This window comes from Mustela putorius, unplaced genomic scaffold (assembly GCF_011764305.1).
Source record: "Mustela putorius furo isolate JIRA1106 unplaced genomic scaffold, ASM1176430v1.1 tig00000196_pilon_pilon_pilon, whole genome shotgun sequence".
Classification (NCBI taxonomy): domain Eukaryota; kingdom Metazoa; phylum Chordata; class Mammalia; order Carnivora; family Mustelidae; genus Mustela; species Mustela putorius.
This window is the reverse complement of record NW_025421310.1, coordinates 6,144,630-6,166,335: the sequence shown is the minus strand read 5'-3', so window position 1 is coordinate 6,166,335 and position 21,706 is coordinate 6,144,630. Positions and strand designations below refer to the sequence as shown.

General features: G+C 50.8%; 1 protein-coding gene across 1 annotated transcript; it reads left to right on the top strand.

The window, feature by feature from the left end:
* Window positions 1-941: 941 nt before the first annotated feature.
* CACNG7 (calcium voltage-gated channel auxiliary subunit gamma 7) lies at window positions 942-20,128 on the top strand. The gene is made up of 6 exons (XM_045076985.1): window positions 942-1,072; window positions 3,632-3,856; window positions 4,455-4,541; window positions 4,882-5,022; window positions 17,996-18,141; window positions 18,561-20,128. Exons 2-6 carry the CDS (start codon window positions 3,661-3,663, stop codon window positions 18,816-18,818), a joined length of 828 nt encoding a protein of 275 aa, XP_044932920.1. The 5' UTR covers window positions 942-1,072; window positions 3,632-3,660; the 3' UTR covers window positions 18,819-20,128.
* The last annotated feature ends 1,578 nt before the right edge of the window (window positions 20,129-21,706 follow it).

Sequence of the window (21,706 nt, the reverse complement as noted above, 5' to 3'; positions counted from 1 at the left end):
CCGGGACTCAGCCCAGCTGGGTGCTGGGGCTCCCCTTGGATCCCCCAGCACCGTAGCAGTAACCCCCGTGCTCTGCCCGCCGCCCCCAGCCCCCGCTCCGACCCTCGGCGGGCGGCCTGCCCCTTTAAGAGTGGCCCCGCTGACATCACGGCGGGGGGGGGGGGGCTGGCCCGGCTCCCGGCTCCGCGGCGGCTGCAGGACCCGGCTCCGCTCTGCGCCCGCCTGCTGCTCTGGGGACCCCGGCCCGGGACGCCCCCTCCCGCCTCCTCCAGCTGCCCAGAGCCCAGGCTCCGCCCCAGGCCTGCCCAGAGCCCCAGTCCTTATCAGGGGAGCCCCAGGATTGCCCCTGCTCTCTCCTTCTCAGGGGCTCTCTCTCCCTCTGTCTCTCTCTCTGTCTGTCTCTTTCCCTAGCTCAAGGTGTCTGGGTCTCAGCATCTCTCAGCCCAGGGCCTGTGAGCGTCTCCCTGTCTCTCTGTCTCTCTGTCTCTCTCTGATCTGTCCACTTCCAGAGCCCCAGAAGCTCTGAGCCCGAGGACAGCGGGGTCTTAGACCTGATCTCTGCCTCTCCTTCTCTCTCTCTGTCTCTTTCAGGCCCCCTCTGTGTTTCCCCCAGTCGCCAGACCTGCGAGTCTCAGTATTCCTCAGCCTCGAGGTCTCGGTGGGAGTCTAGATCCTCGGCTCTGTCTGTCTGCCTCTCAGGGTGCCCCTGCCCCTCTCGGGCTCTCTGCCTCTGTTTCTATTCTCCTTCCCTCCCTGCCTCCCCCATTCTCAAGGCCCATCTCCCTCCCTCCTTGCAGCCTCCCCCTCCCTCCCCGCCCCTCCCCTCCTCCTCAGTAGCCAATGAGCGGCCGCGGGTCCCAGCTCTCGGCGCCGTCCGCCGAGTGAGGCCGCGGGCGCGGGGGGTGGGGGGTGGGAGGCCGGGAGGGGGCCGGGACGCCGGGCTCCGGGGCGGGGGCGGGGGGCGCGGGCATCGGCGACCCCGGTGGCGGCGGCGGCGGCCGGGGCAAGCCGCGGGGCCGGTCATGCGGCTGCGGGGCCCGCGGCCCGGAGCGTGCGCCCAGCCCTGAGCGAGGTGAGCGCGAGGGGAGGGTCCTGGAAGGAGTGGGGGCTCCTCTTGAGGTGGCTGGGAGCTGGGGGCTGGGGCTAAAAGGGGTCTGAGTGGCCCCGGGGTGTGGGATTCTGTCGGTCAGGACGCCCGAGTTCGGGAGGCATTGGGGGGGGTGAGGGGACATTGGGCCTAAGGAATCCGGGAGGACGGGGTCCTAGAGTCCTGGAGTGGGGCTCCAAGACTCTTCATGTCCGAGTCTTAGGGATCGTGGGCCTTGAGGAGGGTGCCGGCCAGGTCCTTGAGGGAGGCGGTCCTGGAGGAAGTGGGGAGGGCCCGGGCCCGGTGAGAGCAGGACACGTCTGAGAAGGGGTCCCCAGAAACGGGGAATACGTTCCTGAAGAGATTGGAGGGAGACGGAGTTTGGACTTGGGGCTTGGAGAATGGGACTCCTGGGATCCGAATCTCTGAATCTAGGAGAGATTGCATTAGATAAAGAAGGGTAAGAAGGTGGCTCCAGGCCTAGGGGAGGGTCCCAAAGGAGGAAGGGCTGGAAGAGAATGAGGCGATCTGGGCGGGCCATTTGGAGTGAGACGGAATCCGAGCGAAGGAGGGGGTTTCAAAGGGGAAGTAGAAAGGTGTCAAGGGGCAAGGTCCCAGCTGGGAGTCCAAGGAGCCCGGGGGGGGGGGGGGGCGGGGGCGGCGGGTACGGGGGGAGCTGAGGTCAGCTACTTGGGACTAGGCAATCGGGGTGACTGGGTTTTCGATGCTTGTTTCTGAGCTGAGCGGGCTGGAACAGGAGGCAGCTGGCGGTCAAGCCTTGGGACGGGGGATGGGAGGAAAAGCCGGTCAGAGCTCGGCCAAACTCGGATCCCTGACTCCTCCAGGAGGCTAGGGGGTGGGGCCTGGTGGGATGGGGGCTCTGGATGCCGAGGTGTGGGGGAGGGGCGGGGGTGATGAAAGTTGTCTGACGCCAAGATCTTTGCTGGCATGGGGCAGAGTTTCAAGGCTCTGAGAATTACGATTAGCCAGGTGTCAAGTCTTGGCTGCATTGTTGGGGAGTGTTTTGGGGTCTTAACCTTCATAGTTAGAAAAGATGATGGGGATCACTGGTATTCAGGGATGGTCTTTGGCTGAGATAGGATGAGATAGAATGGGGATGACAAGTTGAGTCCTGCAAATTGGAATTGTGCAGTTTGGGGAAAAGTTGTGGGGGGGGGGGGCGGTCAGCGTGGTAGATAAGAGATTAGGAGCTCCCGGGTTAGAATCTCTAGATATTTGACTGGAATTCGCAAGGCCACAGCTATGAACTGGGGATCTCCTGTTTTGAGGGCCTGGTGTCAGAGGGGTTCCAGGCGAGATGTTGAAAAGAGTTTTGTAATTGGGAGTCCTAGCATGTAAATTGGAGTCCAAAATCTCTGATAGGGAATTTGGGGATCTTGTGATGGCCAAGGGGATGAGGAGGATGAAGATCCTGGGCTTCCTGATTTGGGATTTTAGGGTTCAGAGCCCTGATCCCTAGTTTCAAGGATGGCCTAGGGTACTCTGGTTAGAGTGCTGAGTTGCAGGGGAAGGGGATCCCAGATCATGGTTTTGACTTTCTGGAATCTCTAGCCAAAATCCAGGCTCCAGGGTCCCAGTGTCCTGGGATCCAGGACAGTCCCAGCATCCTAAGTTCAGAGCCCTACCTGGATCTGGGATGGGGGGAATTCAGGTTCTGAAACCTGAGATCTGAGTCATGAGCCACGATCTCAGACTGAGGTACCAAATTAAAGTCAAGGCACAGGATCAAAGTGAGAAGGTCATGGGTCACAGTCCTGGTGTTAGACTTAACTATTAAAGGTCAAGATGAGAGTCCAAGGGTTTACACCTAGGTTTAGACCTCTGCTCAGGTCTTGGTTAGTAGGTCCTTGGTTAGTAGGACGCTTAGGGTTCTGGTTAGTAACCTACTTGGGGGATTTCTGGTAGTTATTTAACAGAGTCCAAAAGAAAGGGGCCAGGATGCCAGGAGGCAGCATTGGGGAAATCTGTGTGGTTCCAGTATTGAAATGCTTGATCGGTGTAATAGTTTTTGAGCCCAGGCTCAAGGTTAAGGATCCTGGGGAGGTCTGGTGTCTAGGGTTAAGGTCTCTGATCAGGACACAAGGTGAGAGTTGGAGGGACTACTTCTGGCATTGAGAATATGGAAACTGAGTTCCTATTCATAGTTATGAAGTTTGGGACCCAGGTCCAGCACATGGTTGGAGCTAAGGTTCAGTCTGTGGGTCTGGGCTGCAGGTTAGGGTTGGAAGGCCGATCCTGGGGTCTGGGATCCGGTGTGGTGTCTCTCATCAGGACCGAGAGCCAGAAACAAGTGTCAGGTTTGGGAAGACCAGTTCTGGGGTTGAGGGTCAACAGTTGATGTCACTGGTTCAAATCCAGAAATACGGTCATGGGTTAGGGCAGGGAGGTCAGATTTGAGAAGTTTTAGTTTATGAAATGGTGTCTCTGGCTTGGGGTCGGTGTCCCAGGTGGCTGCATGGAGTTGGGGACTCTAGTTAGTCCCAGCAGGGCTCTCCAAGGCCGCAGCTTCTTCTCGCGTCTCAGGCCCCGCAGGGCGCCCCCCGCCGCTGAGGATGAGTCACTGCAGCAGCCGCGCCCTGACCCTGCTGAGCAGCGTGTTTGGTGCGTGTGGCCTGCTGCTCGTGGGCATCGCGGTCAGCACTGATTACTGGCTGTACATGGAGGAGGGAACGGTGCTGCCGCAGAACCAGACCACGGAGGTCAAGATGGCGCTGCATGCCGGCCTCTGGCGAGTCTGTTTCTTCGCAGGTACAGACCCTACCTGTCCTCCATTCAACTGTCCTTGCCTTGCCTGGGACCCGAGGGTCCTTATCCACACTTCCATCCCTCGGGTCTAGATATCCAGAAACTGACCCTGTTTACTCTCCTGGGGAGGCAAATTTCTACCCGGAGACCCGATTTCTAGCCCTTTATTTCCTGGATCTAAGAGCCCCCATGCCAAGCCCCTAATCCCTGGAGAGTCCCCACTTAGAAGCAAGAGTCTAGCATCAGAGCTTGTCCCCTGCATAGTTCCAGTGTTGAATGGGCAGAATAAAGAATTCATGCCCTCCAGCGACCCCAGAGACCCTCCTCCTTGGAACCCCCTTCCCGCCAATCCTCTTTAGGGTTTCAGAAGTTCTGGCCCACAGCCCCTCCTCATTGGGACCCGGAGTTCCAGTCCTGTCCTCCAACCATGGGTCTCCAGAAAAGCTCAGAAAAGGAGCTCCCAGACCTTCTGTGACCCGCCCCGCCTTCCCCCACAAGAATAGTATAGACAGTAATCCCTGGATCAAGCCTCATATACCTGGGGTCTCCCCACGGTGCCACCTGCCCCTCATCTAGCTGTGCTTTCAATTCTTACCCCCAGGCCGGGAGAAGGGTCGCTGTGTGGCCTCGGAGTATTTCCTTGAACCGGAGATCAACTTGGTGACGGAAAACACGGAGAATATTCTGAGTGAGGGGAAGCAGGGGGCCTCGACAAAGGGGGGAGTCCTGGGAGAAAGGGCAGCACCAGGAAAGGGTTGGGGTGGCGGGGAGGAAGTGCAGTGGTTGGATGAGGAGGAGGAGCCAGGTTGAAGGAGCAGGGCCTGGGCAGTGGGTGGAGTCCACAGGAAGGGGGGGGGTGTCAATTTAAAGGGTGTGGCCTGGGTGAAAGGGTCAGCAATGAAGTATCCGGAAGGGGAGGAGCCACATTAAGGGGCGGGGCCATGCAAGAGGCGTGGCCAGGGGAATGGGGAGGTGTCACCCTCCGAGGCCCCCCTCACCCCTTGTCTCTCCCTTTACCCTTCCTTCAGAGACGGTGCGCACGGCCACCCCATTTCCCATGGTCAGTCTCTTCCTAGTGTTCACGGCCTTCGTCATCAGTAACATTGGCCACATCCGCCCGCAGAGGACCATTCTGGCCTTCGTTTCTGGCATCTTCTTCATCTTATCCGGTGAGCTCAAGGAAAGGACTTAGGGCCTGGGACTGTTTTCGGTTCTGGGAACCTGTGGTCCCTCCTCCACTAAGAAAACCACTTCTTTGCTGTGTGACCCTGGAGGGTTTGCCCAACCTCTCTGAGCGCCACTTGTCTTCTCTGTGAAATGGAGATAGCAGTACCCATCTCACAGCTTGCTGGGGGGACCCCATTCTAAATAATATTTATTAGGTGCTTATTAGGCTCCGTTCTGATACCACAGCCCTGTGAGACAAATTCTCTTACAGTCCCATTGTGCGGATGTACAAACAGACGGTGGCTCAGGGCCACGGGACCTTGGAGACACAGAGCTGGGCCCACACACTTGCCATTCACCCCTCCTGATATTTTAGCAGTTAACATACATCAAAGCTCTATATTTTCTGTGCGACATTTTATTTGAAAAATTTTCAAACAGAAAAGTGGAAAGCATTTTGGAGTGGGCTCCCATGAATCCACCACTCAGAGTCAACCGTTACCCTGTGACTAGACTGGCTGTGTCTGTCCATCTGTCCATCTTCCAGCCCACCTTATTATTACCTCTTTATGCGGTTCAGTGTGAGTTGTGTCCATATGCTTCATCCTGAATATGTCACCTTGCGTGTCATTAGCTACTGTTCAGTCTTTGTCTTTTCTTTTATCTTTTGAGAGACGAGGCTCTTGTGCCTGAGCGATCTCACACCCTTCCCGTAACATCTCTGCTGCCGAGTTATTATTAGAACTCACTTGATTAAACGGGGGCACCGAGGCCCACAGTTGTGCAGGGAGTTGCCCAAGACACCAGCCTGAGCTGGAGGGGCGGGGGGGGGGGAGTGGGTGGGGGGAACCGAGTGTCCTGAGCTCCTGAGCAGAGTTCTTTCTCAGGCGTCACCCACCTCCAGTGTCAGCACTATCTGGTCCAATTCGGTCCCTCTCAGCTCAGGTCAGGCCAGGTCAGCCCAGGCCTAACACATTTAACTCATCCATCCGGTCCATTCTGACTCCGTTCAAATTAATTCAACATCATTTCATCAACTCCGGTCACGTCCTTTTCATCCAGTTGATATTTTATGAACAAACCCCGCTTCCAGCTGGCTTCCATACTGTCCCTTGGGGCCTACACCCAGGTCCCTCTCTAGAATTGGCAAAGGGTTGAACGTCCCTGCTCTTCAGCCAGCTAAACCTCCCCTGTGCCTCCAGCCTACCCTGACGAGACCTTTTCCAGAGAAACGAGGGTGCAACCTCCCAGTAAACTTGAATCATGGCGTGTGGAGCTAAAATAAGACACGTACGATATCACCATCCCAGAGCGTCGAGCAGAAAAGTGTCATCATTTTTCATACCGAAAAATAGTGGCCTAGAGAGAGAGAAAGTGGGACAAGGGTAGGAAGCAGGGAGACTCTAATTCAATCCACCCAAAACAGTAGAGGGAAGATCCCATTGTTTGCTGTTCACAGAAGGGGCAGCATAGCTTCGTGGAGGAGGGGCGGTTGGTCCAGAGGGTGTTTACATCCCCAAACCCAAACTCACGCTCTTGTGATCCTCCAGGCTCTGATGTCCCAGGGCCACACTGAGGATCAGTGGTGCTGTCAGGACTGGATGTCAGGCTTCTGATGTAACAGTAGAGAAATTTAGGGGGATTGAACCCTACTTCTAGAAGCCCTTCCTCGAGTTCATGTCATAGACTATGGCCCGTGCATCCCACTTCAAGGAGTCTGTCACGTGCTTTCATGGTTCCGAGGTGTAGTGACTGATGGTTCATGCTACTGCGAACCTAGAAAGACCTGGGTGCGAATTCTTCCCCTTAACTGCATGGGCTCTCCATGGTCCCAAAACCCTATTTTTCTAAGGCTGGATTGTTTCCATTCAGCCTAGCATGTAGGTGATTCTTGCCTACTGTGCAGTCCTGAGACAGAGGTGGGGTGAGAAAGGAGAGGGAGTGGAAGTTGAATTACAGAGAAAGGAGAGGGGAAAGGAGCCTTCATTGATGGAGTTGTCTAGAGGACAAACCCTGGTCTAGGGCTGGCAAACCTGTGTAGGGCCGAAGAGTAAGTGTTTCAGGCTTTGTGAACTGTAGGATTATAACTCGAAATGAAGCAGAGGTGCAGCAATGGGTGTGGCTGTGTCCCAGTGACCCTGCCTATGGGCCCTGGAGTTTGAATTCCATGTAATTTTCATGACCATGAAATGTTCTTCTTTTTTTTCCTTTTTTTTTTTTTATTCATTTATTTGACAGAGAGAGATCACAAGTAGGCTGAGAGGCAGGTAGAGAGAAAAAGGCAGAAGCAGGCTCCCCACTGAGCAGAGAGCCCGATGTGGGGCTCAATCCCAGGACCTGGGGATCATGACCTGAGCCGAAGGCAGAGGCTTTAACCCACTGAGCCACCCAGGTGCCCCTGAAAAGTTCTTCTTCCTTTGTTTTTTCCTCCACCCCAACCCCCTGCACCTTTTACAGATGTAAAAACCATGCTTAGTTCGAAAACCATGCAAAAACACGTGCCGGGATATGTGGTCGTTTGCTAGCCCCTGGTCTCCTCACAGATGTGAAGGGCTGACCCCGTGCTCAGTAAAAACATACATTTGTTCATTCATAGTTGTAGTGACAGCAGCAACCAAAATAATACACACTTGGTTGAGTGCCATGGTTGGGGGAAGCTCTAAGTGCTTTACGTGAAGTCTTTGTCTTTATTTCATAAGGCAGATGTCGTTGTTGTCATTCTCCAGGTGAGGAAGCAGAAGCACCCAGAGGTTAAGTTGCTCCATGGTGGAAGCAGGATTCCCACCCAGGCCTTCCCTGTGGCACTATGCTGCCCCACCACAATTAACGTCATCAAAATATGGGGGGCCTGGTTGGCTCAATCAGTAGAGCAAGCTACTCTTGATCATGAGTTCGACCCTGACAGTGTAGAGATTGCTTAAAAAATAGGGTAGTAAATAAGAAATAAAAAATTTTAAAATATCATAAGAATGGGGGGGGGCACCTGGATGGCTCAGTCTTTTGAGCATCCAACTCTTGATCTCTGCTCAGGTCTTGATCTCCTGTCATGAGTTCCAGCCCTGCATTGGGCTCCATGCTGGGTGTGGGGCCTACTTTAAAAAAATCATAAAAAGGAAGGGGATTTTTTTATATTTTCAGGATTTTATTTATTTGGGAGATTGAGAGAGAGAGAGCGAGAGCGTGAGAGGGAGAAGGGTCGTAGGGAGAAGCAGACTTCCTGCTGAGCCGGGAGCCTCATGTGGGAACTCAATCCTGGGACTTCAGGATCATGACCTGAGCTGAAGGCAGTCCCTTAACCAACTGAGCCCCCAGGCACCCAAAAAATGAAGGAGATTTAAATGGAAAGGGAAGGATGACAGTAACTGCATCTTAGATCTGGGAACAGAATAATCTAGTCTAATCAGTTCATGTTCCCAAGACTTGGAGAGAGAGACAGGAGTTGCCTAAGGGCTGGTAGATAGTGGCATTGGCATTCAGTTCTGAAGAAAGGGGTGGGAGGGTTGGGGCAGAGGAGGAACAGGGTCTCACCTGGGATTTAAGCATCTTCAGGGATGGACGAGCAGGAAAGAGATGGGGAATGGGCAAACCAAGGAGGAAGCTTAATGCAGTGGTGTGGGTATGAGTAGCTGGGGCTGGGGCTGGAAAGATAAAAGCAAGTGGATGGCTTTGACAGAGAAGGATATTGACAGAAGAATCAATGGAACCAGATGACTGGCTGGATATGGTTGGCAAGAGAAGCAGGGAGGAGGCTGGAATGACATTGACTTTCTTTTTCCAGGTCAGAAGAAGCAGGTTTCCCATGCAAATCCTGTCCTAACCTCTGGCCCTCAACACGTCCTTTGCATGTGCACTTTCATTTGCTCCTCAAGCATTTACACAGACATCCTACATTGTGTGGCTCTGCACTGAGCACTGACTATGTGGCTGAATCCTAGGTGAATGCTCAATCCAGTCAATGACAGAACAGCCCCAGCCACCTGTCCATCAAAACTACACACCTGCTTCAATCCCACTGCACGTGGGCAAACTCTCCATGCTAGCTTACAAGGTTTTCTAGGATTTAGTTAATGCTCAGATCTCTGACCTCATTTCCTAACCCACTAACACTCTCTCCATTGCTTACAACCTCAGCCACACTGGCCTCCTTCTATTCCTTGAAAACGCTCATCTCAGCCCCACATGAAGACTTTACACTCATTAGCCCTCCATGCCTGGAAGTCTCTTCCTCCTGATACTCAAAGGGCTCAAACTTTCTCTCTTCAGGGTTTCTTTCTGTGACCACAGTATGTAATGTTGCCTTGTCCACGTTATACCATCAGTTTGCATGCTTTGTATTTTATTCATAGTTATTGTCATGTTACACGTTTTCCGTCTCCTGCTAGAATGTAAACTCTGACAAATATGGAACTTTACAAGCATGCTCTTATTTGTGTCTGCAGAGCCTAGATGAATTGGTGGTACAAAGTACACATTGAAGTATTTGTATAAGAGAGGAGTGATAAGGACAACTTAGGGCATTCTGGAAAAGGGGAGGATGCATTCACTTGGCACAGTCGGGTGGTGGAGAGGGGGGAATGACTTAGGAGGGCTTCCAAGAGGAGGTGACGTCTGAGTAGATGAAGCTGAAAGGGTGAGGGAGAATTTTTCAAGTGAGGAAAGAATAGTGTCTTGTATGGAGGTGGAAGTTCCAGCATCTGTTAATGCCCCAGAAAGTATGGAACACAGGTAGATGCATGTGCAGCTCTCCATGGTGCTGAAATCCTATTGTTCTAAGGCTGGGCTGTTTCTATTCAGCCTGGAATGTAGGTGATTCTTGCCTACTGTGCAATTCTGAAACAGAGGTGGGGTGAGGGGGAAGAGGGAGTAGGAGTTGGATTACAGAGAAAGGAAGGGAGAAAGGAGGGAGAAAAAGAGGAAAAGAGTAAAAGGGGGAAAGAAGATTATTTTTGGAGAACCAGAGCTACTATAAAATGTCCAAGAAAAAGAAAGAATGGCAAGAATAACTTACCTTTTGTGATTGTTTTCATGTGATTTTCAATTACTAAAAATAAAAGCAAAAGCAACAAAGAACAGCAAACGTTCTTTCTCTTTGGAAATATTTGTTTCCTTATCAACTCTTGTCCCTGATTCACCTGGCAGAGACTGTTACTTAGAACTACAATGTGAAATATGGAGTTTAAGGTGTGTGTTTGGGTGGTTAGCAGGAATCAGATCAAAGAGTCTAGAATGTCAGGCGGAAGAATGAAAAACCTCCTCTGGTCAGTAAGGAGCCAAGGAAGAATTTTTTTTTCTTTTTTAAGATTTTATTTACTTATTTGACAGAGAGAGCAAGAAGGCATAAGCAGGGGCAGTGGGAGAGGAAGAGGGAGAAGCAGTCTTCTCGCTGAGCAGGGAGCCTGAAGTGGGGCTGGATTCCAGGATCCTGGGATCATAACCTAAGCCAAAGGCAGACGCTTAACTGACTGAGTCTGCCCGCCCCCCCCCACCCTGCCCCAAGGAAGAATTTTGATAAGAGAAGGATTGAGTTTGTTTGGGTTTTAGAAAGAACCAGGATCTAAAGCAGGGGGACAAGGATTTAGGGGTAATGGTAAAAGCATATAAAGTAAGTTTTAACTGGTTGAGAAAACTTATGGTTGCAAGAAGAGTGTTGATTCATGAGATGGAGGAAGTAAAATGGACTTGACATGATGACTGAACATCTTTGCTGGATGAGAGAGAGAGTAAAATCAGGATGACTCCCCTGCATTGGACTAGGGTACCTGAGTGAGTGTGGACTGTGGGATTCCTTCTTTTCTTTAAACCTGCTCATCTTTCTAGACCTATCTCAGATGCTTTTCCATCACGTAATACTTTGTGGACCCTCTCTTCTTGAATATCAAAATCATGGAATACTAGAAACTGAAAGTGCTATGGAAGTTCAGAGCAAGGAAAGGTTAATTCTTAGAGAAAATGAAGGAATGGTGGGATTTAGCATGGGTTCAAAAAGGGGAAGCAATTAACGATCTTTTCCAGAAGCCCCAGTTGCTTGGTAGGTACACTTATCCATTCAACTGGTGTTTAGTACGTGTTGGATCTTGTGCTAGATGGTAGGGGTGCAGGAGGAAATAATAGGCTAGTTCCAAGTATTCTGGTGGAGAGAGTGATGGGGGCATTATTTTATCTCAATCGCTCCAGTGTTTTAATGAAAACTTTGAAATTGATAAAATAGTGCAATGAGCACTAGCCTACCTTCCTCCACCTAAATCCTGCATTTTGCTGATATTTTTGCCATATTCTCCCTCCTTTTCTCTCTCTCTTTTTTTTTTTTTTTTAAGATTTATTTATTTGACAGAGAGAAATTACAAGTACACTGAGAGGCAGGCAGAGAGAGAGAGAGAGAGAGAAGGAAGCAGGCTCCCTGCTGAGCAGAGAGCCCGATGTGGGACTTGATCCCAGGACCCTGAGATCATGACCTGAGCCGAAGGCAGCGGCTTAACCCACTGAGCCACCCAGGCGCCCCTTCTCTCTCTTTTTAAAAAAATATTTTATTTATTTATTTGACAGAGAGAGAGGAGGAAGCAGGCTCTCCATTGAGCAGAGTGCCCGATGTGGGGCTCGATCCCAGGACCCTGAAATCATGACCTGAGCCAAAGGCAGTGGCTTTAATCCATGGAGCCACCCAGGCACCCCTCCCTCCTTCTCTCTTTCTCTTTCTCTCCACATGTACTTTTTTGGGTCTTTACTATTTCAAAATAAGTCACAGGCGTCATGACTGTTAATTTATAAACACTGTAGTATGCATCTCTGAAGAGGAAGGACATTCTTCTCCTACAATGCCATTATCATACCAAGAAATTTTGCCATAGTTCCATAGTATAATTTATCCCATTTTCAGACTGTCCCATTGTTTAAAGAATGCCTTTTATAGCTCCCCCCCACCACCACCACCACTGAGATTCAGACTTGGTTCACACACGGCATTTAGTTCACGTCTCCTTTACTCTAGACTAGTTCCCCCACTATTTTCTTTTTTACAACACTGACTTCTAAAATGAATTGCATTACAAAAATATAGAAGGAATAGTATAAATAAATGAAATCCCATGTATCCTTCCCTCAGTTTCAGTAGTTATCAACATATGGCGAATCTTTTTTTAGTCATACTGCCGTATCTCCCTTCTGTACTTCAGTACATTATTTTAAGGCAGACTCAACCATTAAATCATTTTATGCACAAATATTCCAGTATATCCCTGAGAAATAAGTACTTTGTTATTTAACATAGCCATCATGCCCAAACAATTAAGAGCAGCTACTTAATATCATTTAATACCTAGTCAATGCTCAACTTCCTCCCCTTGTCTCATAAATAAATGCTTTTTTACAATTAGTTTGTTGCAAATCAGGTTTCAAATTCCACTTGTGCATTTAGCTGATAGATCTCGGAAGCCTCTTTTAATCTATAATAGTCTCTCCCCTATTGGTTCCTTGCCATTTATTTGTTGAAGAAATCTGGTCGTTTGTCTTGTAGAATGCCCACACCTTTGAGTTTTCTCACTGTGCTCTCTCTCTCCTCTGTTGTGGTGCAAGGTACTCAATCAACCCTCTGTTTTCTTATAAAACTGCTGTTGACCCAATCCAGATTTGTGGGTTTTGTTTCTATTTTGGGGTGCTTTTTTGGAGGCCAAAAATACTTCATAGATAGGGGGTGCTGTTTACATCCTACCGCACAGCATGCAGACACATAAGAATGCCTGGTTGGCTCTTCCTGAGATGTTAAGGATGATCACTGGTTCAGGTGTTACCAGCTTGGCCCCCGTCATTGTCCTTTTGAAGACTGGAGGCCAGGGCCTCATGTAGAATGCCCCACATCCTAGGTTGGTTTGACTAGGCATCATTTGATTTGCTCCTGTTTCCTTGTGTTTTCTAACCTGCAAGTTCTGTCTAGACTAGAGGCTTTATTAGATTTGGGTTAGACAGGTTTGGCAAGCAAACAGAGGCAGAGCTGGTGCCTGCTCCTTATATCCCAGCCCTTCAGGTGACAAAGACTGTCAGGTAGAAACTTGATCACGTCGGAACCCTTAATAAAAGTGGTGACCATGGGGGCTGTTCATTGATAAGGCACATTTTCCTCTTTCCAGTTAATATGTGGTTTGCCAGGTAATGCTTTGGTACCTTGGGAAGGTAAAACCCTCCCCCATTCTATTGAAATTTGGGGGAAAGATTTTAAACCTACAGAAAAGTTGCAAAAATAAAACAGTGAACTCTCATATACCCTTCATCTGGACCAAATTTTAATATTTTGCCACATTTGCTTTCTCTCTCTCTCTCTCTATGTATATATGTATCTGTAAGTGTATATATCGTATCTGAGATATTTACAGACATAAGTTTATGAACCACTGGAACATAAGTTACAAACACCTCACTCCTAAATACTTCAGCAAGTATCTCCTAAAAACAAGTGTACTCCCTCTTCTCACCACGGTGTAATAACCAAATTCAGGAAGTTTGATATTTGTCCAATCTTATAGCTAAAGCACAGTCCATACTCAGATTTCACCAATTGTCCCAGTGTTGTCTCTTAGAGTCATTTTCCCCCCATTCAGTATCCGATCTAGGATCATGCTTTGTATGTCTTTGTCCTGTCTCTTTTGTGGCCTTTTATCTTTTATGGAGCGCCTGCGCCTTTTTAAAAAAGAAATATCTTTGATGTTGGCTTTTTTTTTGAAGAGAGCGGCCAGTCGTCTAGTAGAATGCCCATGGTTTTCTTAGGAATGGATTCGGGTTACACATTTTCAGCAGGAATCCTACGTAAATGGAGTCACGGCAGGCTCGCGTCAGGAGTGAACAGTATCTGTCTGCCCCGCTTTTAGTGGCATTAGTTCTAGTCGCTTGCCTGAGATGGGATGTTAGGTTCCTTTATGATAAAGGGGGTCTAAAAGAAAATCTCTTTATAATTAATAGATATTCCAGGGGAAGGTTCTGTCGGGCATATAGACAGATATAACATGATTTAATGCCATTGACGGTGCTGGCTGGGATCCTAAGATTACTTGTAGGGTTGCGAAATGGTGTTTTGTAAATCTGCTGTTCCATCTACATGTATACCCCCAAAAAGAAGACTTTTCTCTTTTGTTTTATTATTTATTTTTAAAAAGGATGTCAGTATGGGTTCACATTTTTTAAAAATTCAGCACGTTCTATGCTGTTTCTTTTCTTTTTTTAAGATTTTATTTATTAATTTGCCAGAGAGAGAGAGAGAGCTCACTCAAGCGGGGGAGCACCAGGCAGAGGGAGAAGGCTCCCTGCTGAGCAGAGAGCCCAATGTGGGGCTTGACCCCAGGACCCTGGGCTCATGACCTGAGCCAGAGGCAGCCACTTAGCCTACTGAGCCACTATTGATTTGTTTTAGAGACAGTGTGGTGCATACGTGAGCATCCACACTGAGTGGGATGGGCAGAGGAAGAGGGAGAAAAGCAGACTCCCCACCGAGCATGGGGCCCATCCCTGGGGCTTAATTCTACAATCCTGGGATCATGACCTGAGCCAAAATTGAGTCATGCAGGTACCCCGCTACGGGCCTTACTTCCATTATTCCTTTTGTTCTTCCACTTGTCCCTAGTTGGATCAGGGATCCCCTTTCAAACTAGTCCCTGCATCCTCTTCTGATGTGTCCCTCTCATTTTTTGAGTTTTTCCTTCCTTTGTGGCCCAAGTACAATTTTACTGCCTCTCCCCAGGCTTCAAATGAGCGATTTCTTCTGGAAGCCCTTGCTTCTTATTTAGTGGGGAATGCTGTTAGAGACCAAAAGCCGGGCGCTAAGTATGCTCATTGCTACTGACATCCGGGGTTTTCTTCATCTTGGGCCATTCTGATCTGTGTCTTCCCTTTTTTAGCACCAGAATCCAGCTCCCTAAATATCAGTATATTTGCAAATGTGCTCAGCCCTACAACTGCTTAAGGGCTGCTGCCTCTAAGCTGCTCTCCCAGAAAGAAGTAAGGTTCAAGGTTTCTTTGCGGATCTTTTGTCTTTAAAGTGAAATGTAATCAAAGTACTGTATCCAAGAGTTACTAGAATACTTTTACCCCTTCCTGGGGTGGTATCATCATTTGATAGAAAATTAGCTATGTTTATTTTTGTTGGTATCCAACTTTAGACTTTCTGTCCCCATCCTTGTTGATCTTAGCTTCTAAATGTATAAACGCTGAGCATTCTTCCAAGGGTCCAAATCATGCAAAAATATGTACTCAGAAGAGCACCGCTCCCTTCCTAGGAGCGTCCCTCCCTCTCTTCCCTTCCAGCTCCTGTAGGTGACCAGCCTCATTCGTTTGCTTTCCTTACTGTGTCTCTTTCTGCAAAAATAAGCAGATGCCCATTTGTATTTTATTTTACTTATTTATTTGCTTAAGAGCTAGCATCCTGTATACTCTTTTGAGTGTTACTTTTTCTTTTAAACCGAGTAACAGAGTCTGGGACTATCATTGAGCTCCACTCCAGTTCCCAGGAACCTTGCTCATTCTCATTTCACAGTGACACGGTCCTCTGCTCCGTGATGTTTCCCAGTCTGTCCCACTAATCCTCTGTGTAAGTTCCTGTAGGTCATTCCAAGGGTTTTGTAGTTCCGGGTAATGACATGGATTAGCATGCATCTGTGTCCTTTTGCATGGATGGACAGAGAGCTCCAGGGTCATTACTATAGGTTAGATGGCGGAGTTGAAGGGCCGACCCCTGCACGGTATTGACAGGCATGGCCAGATGCCCTCTCACTGGGGCTGGGCCATTTTGCATTTCCACCAGCAACGCAGAACAGCTCATTTCCTCATTACCCCAGCCTCATCAGAAGAATATGCTGTGAAACTTTTTTTTAAAGATTTTACTTATTTATTTGTCAGAGAGAGGGAGAGCGAGTACAAGCAGGAGGAGCGGCAGGCAGAGAGGGAGAAGCAGGCTCCCTCCCAGGACCCTGAGATCATGACCTGAGCCGAAGGCAGGAAGAGAGACGCCGAATGACTGAGCCCCCCAGAGGCCCCCAGTAACATTTTATTTACACACCCTGACATGAGGAATCCATATACTTTGCAAGCCGAGATACTACCATGGTCAAAACATGAAGTTCACAGAATTCGGTGGTTGTGGTATATTTGCCAGGTTGTGGGACCACCCCTGGGGCCTGACTTCACAACATTTTCATCACCCCAGCAAGAAACCTCATACCCTTTAGCGACAGCTAGTGGGAATCTCCCCTCCACCCCGCTCCTTGGCAACCACTATTCCACTTTCTCTCTCTATGGATTCGCCTATTTTCGACATGGCATATAAATGGAATCATACACTATGTATCTGCCTTCTTTCTTTGAGCTTATTTTCTGAGTTCATCCATGTGGCAGTATAAATCAGTATTGCATTCCTTTTTTTGGCTGAATAATATTCCTTTATACGGCTATCCCACATTTTGTTTATCCATTTAGTTGATAGACACTTGGGTTGTTTCCACTTTTCGGCTATTATGAAGAATGCTGCTACAAACATTCATGCAAAGTTTTTGTGTGAACATATGTTTCCTATTCTCTCGGGTGGAGATACCTAGCAGGGGAATCGCTGGGTCATGTGGTAATTCTATCTTTAACACTTGGAGGAACTGCCAAATGAAACTCATATACTTTTTACATGCCACAAAATACCACTCTTCTTTTGATTTTTTTTCCGACAGTTTAATCACAGAAAAGCCATTCTTAGCTCGCAGGCCATACAAAGGCAGGGGGTGGCCTGGATGGAGCCCATGGGCCGTCGTTGGCCGACCCCTGTTGCAGGCAGTGGAAGGAATACAGATTGCAAGGGGCACACAAGTGTTTATTTGTCGGATTCTGGGGGATGATGCCGATGGGGATGACTTGGATTGATTTAGGGTAGGACACCTGATCACCTCCTTAAGCCACACTTGGTATGGCTGCTGCTTAAAAGAGGTTCAGCTTGAAGAAGTGGTAGTTGCCTCTTAACAATTTCTCAATGCAGACATCTCCTCTGCACCTTCTTCTTGTGCCTCTGTTCCCTCAGCTGTCAGTGTTGATAAAAATGATACCCACTGGAGGGGTGGCTGGGAGGTTTGAAGAAGCTGATACATACACAGCACTGAGAACAGTGCCTGGTACAGGGCAAGACCTAAACGAGCAGTTGCTCTTGTTTTATTAATATTATTACTGACGTTGTGGCTATTATCCAGTTTCAACTTGGGCCTCATCCTCGTCCCCCTGGCATGTCACAACTAGTCTCTCTCTTCATTCTCTTCCCAGAACCAACCATCCTACAAGGGTTCTTCTAACACTCTGAACTGAACCTGCCCTTCCTCTGCTCCAGACCTTCCATGGCTCCCTAGTGCCCTTGGCATTTGAGGCCCATTATGGCCGTGTCTCTGCCCCTTTCTCTGGCCTCATATTTTGTGGCTGGGGCCGGTGTTCTGGCTATATGGATGGATCAGTTCGGTGCTCCCTCTCCAACCCTTTGGCCACGCTGTTCCCTCTGGCTAGCGTGGTATAACTGTGTATTCTTCTCCCCAGGCCTCATCCTTTAGGACTTGGACAAAGGCCCTTCTTCCAGGAAGCTTTCCTTGACTTCCCCTGCACCACCCCCACCATCCCTGCCCGTCCCCTAGGTGGGTTGGTGTCTCTCCTGGACCCACAGGATTCTGTGCTGCTACTTCCCTGACTGCGCATATCACCATTTATGTGACTACCCACCAGTGTCCCTAGTTGCCTTCCCCAATTGCCTGTGAACTCCTGGACTGTAGATTAGGGGAGGGGGGAAGAGAAAGTTCATTGTCTCCAGAATCCCTGCATCCGGCCAAGGCCCAGCACACAAAAAGGTTTCAAAAAATGGATTTAGTTCAGGACTGAGCAGGGAGGAAAGGGGAGGGGATGGTGGTGAGATGGGGGAGGGGCTGGGGCTGGAGAGAGGGACCCTCTGCTAAGATACCAAGGGCACTCTCTGCTCCCCAGGCCTCTCCTTGGTGGTGGGCTTGGTTCTCTACATTTCCAGCATCAACGACGAGGTCATGAACAGGCCCAGCAGCTCTGAGCAGTATTTCCACTATCGCTATGGGTGGTCTTTTGCCTTCGCCGCTTCCTCCTTCCTCCTCAAAGAGGTGATGTCTGTGGGGCCCAGACAGGAATGGAGACTGGTCTGGAGGAGGGAGGCTCATTCCTGGGCTCAGGAGGAAGAGGAAACTGGGGGCATAGATGATGGATTTAAAAGGGAGGTGGTGACTGAGGACGTAACCCTTGGTCCTGGAGGAGGGTCTGGCAGCTCCCAACTTCTGGGGTCCTGGTGTGGGGGAGGGGCTGGGGCCTGGACTCACTCCTGGGTCTGAGGGAGGAGGGATTGAGGGTCTGGACTCCTGGTCTGAGGGAGGAGGGGGCTGGGGGTTTGGACTCCAGGGAATGAGGGAGGAGGGGTTTGGACTCTTGAGTCTGAGAGAGGAGGGCCTGGGGGGTGGGTCTGGAGTCTTGGGGTCCTTGGGAGCTCGGGGCCAGCCTCTGGGACCCTGACCCCGCATTGCCACAGGGGGCCGGCGTGATGTCCGTGTACTTGTTCACCAAGCGCTACGCGGAGGAGGAGATGTACCGCCCGCACCCGGCCTTCTACCGCCCGCGCCTCAGCGACTGCTCCGACTACTCGGGCCAGTTTCTGCAGCCCGAGGCGTGGCGCCGCGGCCGCAGCCCCTCCGACATCTCCAGCGACGTCTCCATCCAGATGACGCAGAACTACCCTCCCGCCATCAAGTACCCGGACCACCTGCACATCTCCACCTCGCCCTGCTGAGGCCCGCCCCTCGGCTCTCCCTTCTCCTTCCCCTCCTCCTCCTCCTCCTCCACCTCTCCCCTTGGGGGTCTCTAGGCCCCAGGGCTCCACTCCCTCCCTCAGAACTTCACTACCCCGCCCCCCCCCCATGCTGCGCACGCTTTAGCCCCGCCCTCTTCCCGGTGGCCCCGCGCCTCCGTGCTGGTCCCTATACTTTCCAAGGGCTCCTTCCCCCTTCGGGGTCTCTCGACCTCCTCCGTCCCAGCCACTCGCAGAGGGCCCCCAGTTTCTCCCTGGTTCCGCCCCCTCCCTCTGACCCTCCCCTCCCCTCCAGCGCCCGGCGGCGGGTTTCCCTGCCCCGCGCACTGCACGCTGGGGGCCAGCGGTGCAGGCGCCCACCCACCCTGAGCCCCGCAGCCTGCGGCTGGAGAGTAGGTTGGGCAGCCGCCTGGAATGCCAACTAGCCTCTTCTCGCCTCGGCCCCGACTTCTCTATTTCCCCGCCCAATCTCATCTCCGGATCTTCTGGGCGGGCGGGTGCAGCGGGCTGTCTTTTTGCTGCGCCCTCAGCTGAGGGTCGGGTGGGAGGCTGGAGGCCGGGGCGTGCTCAACTCGGTGTCTCCCCTCCCCCAACTCAGTTCTCTACTCCCCTGGGAGGTCCCATTCTTCCTCACCGGCTGGACTCTTCTCGGCCTCCTGAAGGTCACCTGCCTTTCAGGGGGCGCCATCGGAAGGATCTCCTTGCTTTCTCAGCTGCCCTTGGCTTCTTTTTCTTTCTCTTCTTCTTCGAGCTCGTTCTCCCTTCCTCCTTCCTTCCGCTCACCCAAAGCCTCTAGGTGCATCTAGCCCCGCACGCCACACAATAGGGCTGGAGACCCTAGGGTGGAGGGAATTCCTCCGTGCCATTTCCACACCTGTGCCGGCCTCTTCCCCCTCGAGGCCCCGTCGGGGGAGGGAGAGGCAGTAGCGGGGGTCCAAACCCCCCAAACCTCGAAGTCTTCCATTTTCTGGCACTCCCCCTCATTGAAGTCCCCCTTCCCATCTTAGACCCCCAACTCTGGCCTCTTTCAAGGGTCCGTCCGCCCCCTTGGACAGATTTGGGGGGAAGGTCACCAGAAACTCGCCCTTCCCCCCATTGGGGGGCGGGGGCGAGGTAGCACAGTGTTGTACACGAAACCAGAAAAGCCCCCGGGGTGGGGGGAGGGGGCAGGGGAGGGACGGGGGCTTTTAGTTTGCATCTTAGGTGGGAGGGGGGAGGGGGGACCGCAGCAGTTAACCTGTCTTTACGCAGCGATTTTTAACGAGGCTGGGGGGAGGGGGGCTCGGGGTGGGGAAGGGGTGGGGTGGGGGGGCCTGGCTCTGTTATTTGCCGTGTATCATATGTAAATACCGACAGAAACTTCAATAAACTTTATTTCAAACACGTCTCCGCCTGCCGAGGGGGAGGGGATCGGATACAGAGTCTGGGTCCTGGTCTCTGCCCCCAGGGTGGGGGCCTCTGAGTCCCGCAGAACAAGGTTAGGTTGGTCTTTGTTAAGTTGCTTAATCATCCTCATTATTAACAGCAGCACTTTATAATTCGCTTCGTGTAAAGCGTGTAGGACAGCAAACGACACCCATCAGGATCAATAAAAATTAACTCTTGGTGTCACCATGACCACTTAGAGTACTGTAACTCTCGCTGGCCTGCCTTCTACATTTATTGCTTCATCGGGTTTTCTCCCCAAGCCCACGTGTTGAATTTCCTGAAGTCATTTTGCAGATAGGGCCCTGGAGGGGAGATGACCCACCCGGGGTCGCGTAGCTTCAAAGTGGCGGAGGTAGAGCTGAAAGCAGATTCATCTGGTGCCCAAGCCTCAGCTTCCCTGCGCTCCCACGGAGAGCAGCGGGCTCTCCCAATGCTCTGTTGGGAAACCATGGCTGCATTTGTTGCGCCCCTACTGTGGGATGCACGCGTTCCTCCCCTACGTGATCTCACGAGACGTTGCCCACAGTCCCTGTCTGAGGCTTCCAAGCGGGCCCGGAGATCTGTGATCTCACCTACTCCACCGAGGGGCTGAAAACAGCCTGGATGTTTACCAAGCTTCTCCTTGAAGTGTATTGGAAAGGAAACAGCGCTAGCCCTTCGGCTCTTTGCCTTGTTGGGACTTGGGCTCTTGGGGGCGAACTGGACAGCTCCCACAATCAAGACCACGCTGGTTGGATTCTCCCAAACCTCTTGGAACTAGGCATTGCAAACAGCCCTATTTTGTAGAGGAAGAAACCAGCACACCGGAGATAAGATCACCCAGCTGGTAAGATGCCAGGGAGAAATTTCTCCCAGGCCTATCTGATCCCAGAACCGCCTCTCTCAAGCCACTCTATTTCACTACCATGACTTCGATGCAAATTCATCCTGTGACCTTGAGAAGTCTTTTAATCTCTGGGGCTTCAGTTTCTTTTTCTGTAAAAAGGAGGGGGGATGGGCAGAAGGACTCCAAATCCCTCTGGAATAGCGAGAGTGGTGGGGGCAGGTTAGCAGGGAAGAAGACGATTCAGCAGGATCAGATTCCCTGAGGGAAATATTCTGAGTCATTTCCAATGGTTTCAGGAATTTCTGGAGGTCATGTTTGAGATCTGGGTTGGCAAAGAGGTTTCAGCTCCTTTGTCAAGAGGAATCAATTCCTACTGGCTGCCTGGAACATGGTGTGGAGAGGGATTTTTAATATCTGTCTGCTCATTGGGAAGGGATATCCCCACTGGTTGGATTGATTGGTGCTGTCTGCCATCCCTGTCGATTGGTGCTGTCTGTCTTGCCTGCAGAAAGGACAGTTTTGGAGTAAGTGCTGGACGTTTGCTGGATATTTGCTCATTTTGTCCAAAACTTAACAAACCTAATGTCCTAAAGTTTAAGTTCTTTTTTTAAAAAAG